The following is a 7,426-nucleotide window of genomic DNA, read 5'->3' on the forward strand; positions in this document are numbered from 1 at the left end:
ATATATATATATATATATATATATATATATATATACACGCATATACAAATACAAGTATGTGTGTATGTGAGAAAGAGAGAGTTGGGTTGGGTGCAGAATTACAATCAATCATTTGTGGCTTTGATTGGCTGGTTATTTTTTTAAATAATTACCACCATTGTTAATTGTTATTTGCTCTAGGTTCATTACAGTAACTCACTGTTAATATATCTCATCTGCATTCGTCTCATGATGGTGGGTGCATGTATAAGCAGTCGTCCATGTGAATAGCAATACTGCTTTAGCATTTCGGCAATTTAAAAGCTCTTGTTTTTGTTTACATTTTAATATTTATTGGAATTTTAATACGATCAGTCCTTGAAATAATAAGTTTTTTAAAACAAATGACAGAAACAATACGAAATTGTTTCGTTTTATTTTATTGTTTCGACACAACAGTGCAAATAGTACATTACTATTGATACATGTTGACATTTATAAAGATGAGTGCAAAAATGTTCCTCTGTGGGATGTTGTGCCATAGATGGCCGTTTCGTGGAGAATTACGCAAGCAACAGGATTGGGGAACTAGGAAATGTGTGCACTTCAAGTGGTAAGACTTTATAAACTGTATATTCACTTGCCCTTTAGTATTTTTAAATAGTTTTTGTTGTTGTTTTCCCTTCAACTTGACCAGATCTAACCTTTTGTTTTAGAGCATTAACGTATGTGTGTGTGTGTATATATATATATATATGCACACACACACACACACACACACAGAGGAGTACTTTTTTTGTTGATCTTACTATCATGGAACAGCACATTATATAAGCATGTGTGTGTATGGGTATTTTAAAGTTTGCTTCTGACTTAGGATTTTAATAACATATATTGTATTTTCTTTTTTCTTTTTCAGTAGTAAATAGTATAATGATAACAGGGAATCGCTAACTCTTCCATTACCATATTTCTGTTCAAATGCAGTTCTTTGTTTCAATTAATTTTGCAAACAGTGAAGAATTTTGTATAGTAATTTTGTCATTAAGATGGTGTTTGGATCATAAATGAACATGAAACTGAGGGAAAGCTTTAATTTAGATCATTTTAATACAGTAATATTCAATCATAGAATCAGAGGTAACCTCAGGTGATTTTTCTTTTTTTGGTCTCGGTGATTTTCTGACCAAATTCTTGCATGTTGGATTGTTCTTCTCATAATGTCAAATTGGTGACATTATTGTATTTATTCATTGAGAAATCAATCTTTCTCTCTCCATAAATACATGCATATATATATATATATATATATATATATATATATATATATATATATATATATATATATATATATATGTACTGTATATATAGGGGGAGAATTCACAAAAAAAGACAAAAGACGAAGACAGGTGGTGTAGACAACAAACAGATGTATTAGTTTAATGCTCGGGAAGTGGAAAAGTCTTTAACATTTCGAGCCTACGCTCTTCCACAGAAAGGAGCACAGAAAGAAACGGAGAAATATATATGTGTATTAGTTTAATAACTTGACAGGCTAATGTTTAACCTTTTTGATACCAATACACTTGAGGTTACCTGCTGTTTCAAAGAGTTTATATTTAAATTACAACCTCCCATCATAGATTACCTGCTGAGGTTCTAAAACACCAAGTTGAAGTATATTAGTTACATAATTGTTTTTTTTCTTCTATCTCTGCAAGTGTTTATAATAAGTGATATCCGTCCAAAAACTTTTTACCTCATTGAATTTAGTATATCTACCCTGACTTAATTATTGTTTTCTATACAGGTGGCTTCTCTAGGTAACTTCTCCCAACCATTGCGCCTCCACGTCTATGTATTATACTCTACTAAAAGAAATATATTTTCAATATTTTACTTGATTCCGTCATGGGTCTGCATCCTTTGAAGGGATTAGCCAAACAAATCAACCCTTGTACTAATTTTTAAGTGTGGTACTTCTATCAGTCTCTTTTGCCAACTCCTAACTTACATGGATGTAAACAAACCAACAGTTTGTCAAGTGGTGGTGGAAGACACACTCAAAGACGCACACACATAAACATATATAATGTATACGACAGATATCTACACAGTTTTCATTTACCAAATCCACTTTCAAGGTATTGGTTGGCTGTGGTGGGCTATGGTAAAAAAAATACTTCTTCAAGGTGCAATACAATGGGACTGAAACCGAAACCATGCCTGCTTGTACATCAATTAACATTAATTAATATTTTGGAATGGTGTTCAATTTAACTTTGTAAACATATGCTACTGATTTGTTTATGAAATCCTACTGAAGAGGGTGCGTTTCTTGTTCCAATTTCTCTTTAATCTGCTCTTAATTCCGCTTAAAAACGCTAGGCCACCAATCGCCAAAATATTTTCAATTTACTGTAAAATGATATCATAGCTGCACCCTATCCCCATGTTTCAAGTCCTAACTGTCAGATACAGTGTACAACACTTTGGTATGGCTCTGCTTCTGGAACAGGACTTAGAATTGAAGTTTGGTACTGCAATAGAGTGAGTATTTCTCTATCTAATCAGATATAACTGGTAGTTGGTCTGTTTAGTGAAAGAACAGATAATGTATTGCTTTCGGGTTCAATCTGAGCCATTGAGAAGCTTTTGAGTGCAGCTGGCAGCAAATAGGGTTGTTACTCAGAGTAGTGACAGAGGGTGTTAACTTTGACTACACACACACACACACACACACACACACACACACACACACACACACACACACATTGAGGAAGATTTTTGTGTAAGACATGAAATTCTATTTTCATCTGTTGTGCAATTATCCGAAACATATATTATTAAATGCGTTCAAAATATTACTCAGTTTGACTTCCTTTTTATACATTATAGCCATCTTCTCACTCTCTATTCTTGAGAGGGTTTTAGGGGTAGGGTCCAATAAAAAGCAACCCTCATAACACTCTTTGGATGGATTCCTAGGGGGTGACCAACTGAAACTAGGGATATTACCTTGCCATCTCATTCTTGTCCTACCCCTGGGCCTCCTGCTGGTTGACCCAACTAGAAGACTCTCTTATACTTTTCTACAGCATTCTAATCACATACATGTCAAAGTTGACAGTTCTTTCCGTCACTGCTAAATGTTTTTTTTTTATTTCTTTGTATTTTTTAAAATTTAAATGACAAAGATAAGACCCTTTACAGTCCTACTACTTTTGTACACCTATTTGTGTGAGAGGGGGTCCTTTAAAAAACCATACCAAAACAGTGATAGACAATGGGGCATAACCTGGTCCATCTACTTGCCAGATCCTGTCAAACTGTCCAACCCATGCCAGCATGGAAAGCAGAGTTAAATGATAATGGTGATACATAAACAGCAAATCAAATGTTCGCTTTGCTGAGACAATTGAATTCAATATCAAGTTCTTTCTCAATTGTGGACTAACAAGCTTACCAAATCTGAATCTCTCTCTCTCTTATTTATAGCTGGGAAGCTACATCAGTGACTTAAGGTCCAAGAGTTTTCTCGTAGAACACTTGTCCTCATAAAATGTAAATTATTTATACTCTACATTAAGTATTGAGTTCTGTTTGCTCCATTTCTATAACCTATCCTATATGTATATAGTGATGTACATTTTCCCCCTCATTTTTTACTCCTTACCTCAACGTCTATACATATTCTTGTAATTTTACTGTCAGCTCAACATGAAAGTAATGTCCTCATGTCAAACACATTTGTACACATTTGTCTGTGGTTTGTTATAATCATATAATTGTTTGTTTCCTCCACCTCGTTTCTTTATCCATCAAACCACTTATGTTATTATTACAATTGTCTCTTGCTCTCATTTTTACAATTTTCTTCGAGAAACACTTGTATTTCTCTCATCCAATCATCTCTGAATTTAAAAACAAGTTGTATCCATCTCTTCCTCAAACCAACTATTTAAATGAATAAAAGCTAATGAGAGGAATCTATATATTGGTCTGAAATTTTTGGCTCAAGGCCAGCACATTCAAGCGAGCAGCTAAGTCGATTACATCAGCCTCAGTGCTCAACTGGTACTTATTTTATCAATCCTGAAAGAATGAAAGGCCCTTGGTGGAATTTGAACTCGGAACATAAAAGACAGACAAAATGCTGCTAAGCATTTTGCCTGGCATACTAACAATTCTGCCTGCTTGCCATCTTGAGGGAATCTCTATATGAGTTGTTGATCTCTCCAATGAGAGGAGCCTGTACATGGTTGCTAAATTTGTTAGAAACAGTAGCCAAATCTTACTCGAATCGAACCCTCTGTCTTACTTATAGAAACAAAGGAAGAACATTAAATAATTTAGTCACAGATGCACTTAGAATGAAAATGGGATGGTCATAGACAAAGCACTTTTGATCTGAAGATACATTAAATGATGTAAAGACAAACAAAAAAAAGTGAATGGCATTGAATAATGTAATTCTAGAGATATGCTATATTCTGAATAAAACATTGGATGAGCACAAATGGAACATATTTAATTAATGGCATGCTAGATTAGGGGCCTGACTGGCAGCTAAACAACAATAGCAACAATGTGGTTCTCATATTTGGAATAAATATACAACACTACCTAATTCTATCCATTCAGCCATGAAGCACAATTTGAGAATCTATTTTTAACCAAAAGTAATTATTTCCGTAAATAATCTGTATTTTTTTTTAATTACTATGTCTTTTGTTCTTTATTATTATTATTATTATTATTATTATTATCTTTCTATTTTATTTCAGTAAAAATAATCCGAAGACCAAGCAGATGTCTATGGGGAAGAAGAAATTTAACATGGATCCCAAGAAGGTAAGTTTTATTTAGTTTGATTTACACCCACTAAAAACATGTATGATTTAGTCTGAAGAGGAAGGGGCAGTGTACACGTTCTTTTTGCAAGGCCTCTGAAACTGGTTTCCAGAAAACTTTCAGTATCAATCTTCTGGTGACCTGCTCTGAATGCTTGTAATAGTCTGGACTCTGCTAATGGCATCCAAGGATCCAGTAGTGATGGTGTTAAACATGATGGTTGATAATTCTGTGCTATCTTTAGTAAGATGATATCATTGAGCAAGTATTTCTACAGCTGTATGATGTTCTGCTACTACTACTCCATTTACTACTCTTCTTGGAAGTAGGGAGTGGTGGAACCTTGTTTTGCCCTTCTTACCAGAAGCCACTTGACTTCGGTATGTAAGTACTACAGTGTCGCACGCTGTATTTTCCTATTCGTAAACAAGTCCAAATCCTGCAGCACTGCATGGAGAATCTCTGGTTTTCTATTGTCATTTTGGTGTATCAGTTGACCTACTGCTTTTGGCTATAAGTTTCCATCAGAAAAAAATTCACTTGTATGCTGTGGGTAGGAGGCTCCAAAAGGGGTCTCAAGGAGTAGCATCTCTGCCTTCCTGAGCTAGTTTTCCACCACATTTCTTAAAAATCGTTGTAGAGGCCTTGGTCTCTGGATCACTCACTCACGTCTAGAAACTGAGGTCGGGGGTAAGCAAGTGAGTGCTCTCCATAGAAAATCCAGCTCCGAAAAAGCCTCATGACAATAGCTGGAAAATATTGTATTCATAACCCAGACACTTAATTACCAACAGCCCAGCCCACCTGACTAAAAGTAGGTAATGCAGTATTGTCTAATGTACTGTTATCCATCCATGACCAAAGACACTATCGTCAACAGGCCTTGACCAAGACAGCTTACTATCAGTAGCTGTAATTAGGTAATGTGTGAGCATGTATTTCTCCCCTAACACTTTGTGTCAGTTTGGATCAGTCACACAGTGACTTTGTGTTAGCCTTTTCTCTCCTCTTTTCCAACTAGGATAGCCGTGTATCTCCTCTGCATCCAGACACATTGTTCTGTCACTCTGTCATACTTTATTCTCTCATCACCTGGCCCAAAGCCACCTCCCTCAATATTTCTCCACTCTGTTGAGGGATCTTGTGCCAGTACTACACAAAAAGCACCCAGTGCATTCTGTAAAGTGGTTGATGTTGGAAAGGGCATCCAGCTCTTCTTGAAAACCATGTCAAAGCAGATAGAGCTTCGTACAATCTTCCGGCTCACCAGCGTCTGTCAAACCATCCAACCCGTGCCTGCATGGGAGGCAGATGTTAGACGACGATGACACTAATTATAAATTGCTTGTCAAATATGGAGACTGTAAGGAAACTACAAATAGATTCCCTGTGACGTCACAAGTCTTGTTATCAAAGCAGTGAAAGATCTAATTAGATTTTATTCTCTGTGTATCTACATTAACATTTTATTTCTGTGTTAACCTATGTATGTGTGTCCATTCTAACTCTCGTTTCTCTTTCTCTCTTCTTTCATGCAGGGAATTGAATACTTGATCAAGTATGACCTCTTACAAAACACTGCAGAAGATGTGGCTCGCTTCCTCTTCCAGGGAGATGGACTGGATAAAACTGCAATCGGAGACTACCTCGGAGAACGGTACCATTTTAAGTTTCTTTCTCTACATAAATGCACATGCATCCATATGAATTCAATTGTCGCTTTGTTAGTGATGAGAGTTTGAATTCTGCAAAAAACTAAAAATTCTCAAAAATAGAACAAAAACACTTAGACACACACACACACAATTCTTATACATATTTTAGTCATCGTTAATGTTGGTTTAACGCTTTATTTGTAATTTAGGTTCAGCTCAATTCTGATCCTGTGAGTGATGCGAAAATTTTTTTTTAAATATCTAACATAATAGTAATTAATAGAAACATTATTATTTCTAAATCTCTCAAAGAGAGATATTCACTAACAGTTCTTTAAAGTAAAGACTAATTGCCAACATAATGTGGCAGTCCTAGTTAGGACGACTGTTACTGTTGTTTAGCCCTAGGAAACAGCATTTCCAGGTGGCTATACAACACAATATCTGTTTCCTTATATTTTTGAACAGGGAGTGCAATTTCAGGGTAGGGGGTAAGTCGATTACATTGACCCCCAGTGCTCAACTGGTACTTATGTTATTGACCCTGAAAAAAGATGAAAGGTAAAGTCGACCTTGGCCGAATCTGAACTCAGAAAATAAAGGCAGGTGAATTGCCACTAAGCATTTTGCCCAGTGTGTTAACAATTTTGCCAGCTCGCCACCATAGCAATAATAATGATAATGATTTCCAATAACACTTGACCATAAATTTATAATGGAAGAATGTTGATTGAATCTATTTTCCTGGTTCAAAAATTAACAAACATTGAAAAAGAAAAGTTTTTTTTTTTTTTTTATTTATTAACTCCCTATTTAAATAATTATTAATTTAAGTTTAATTCATTATTTTGTTTTCCATTTATTTCTAGAAATGATTTCAATATTGCTGTCTTGAAAGCATTTGTGAATTTGCATGAGTTTTCTGAAATGATCCTGGT

The 7,426-nt window shown here is 35.2% G+C and overlaps 1 protein-coding gene across 1 annotated transcript in view; it reads left to right on the forward strand.

Moving 5' to 3' along the window:
* Positions 1 to 7,426, forward strand: part of LOC106870408 (cytohesin-1) — a 102,312-nt gene that overhangs the window by 76,794 nt on the left and 18,092 nt on the right. Inside the window, exons 4-6 of the mRNA XM_014916463.1 lie at positions 4,767 to 4,833; positions 6,372 to 6,490; positions 7,358 to 7,426. The exon at positions 7,358 to 7,426 is cut by the window's right edge and continues 8 nt beyond it. Coding sequence (XP_014771949.1) covers positions 4,767 to 4,833; positions 6,372 to 6,490; positions 7,358 to 7,426 — 255 coding nt within the window. The remainder of the gene's footprint in view (positions 1 to 4,766; positions 4,834 to 6,371; positions 6,491 to 7,357) is intronic.

The sequence above is a fragment of the Octopus bimaculoides genome, chromosome 23, assembly GCF_001194135.2.
Source record: "Octopus bimaculoides isolate UCB-OBI-ISO-001 chromosome 23, ASM119413v2, whole genome shotgun sequence".
Taxonomy (NCBI): Eukaryota; Metazoa; Mollusca; class Cephalopoda; order Octopoda; family Octopodidae; genus Octopus; species Octopus bimaculoides.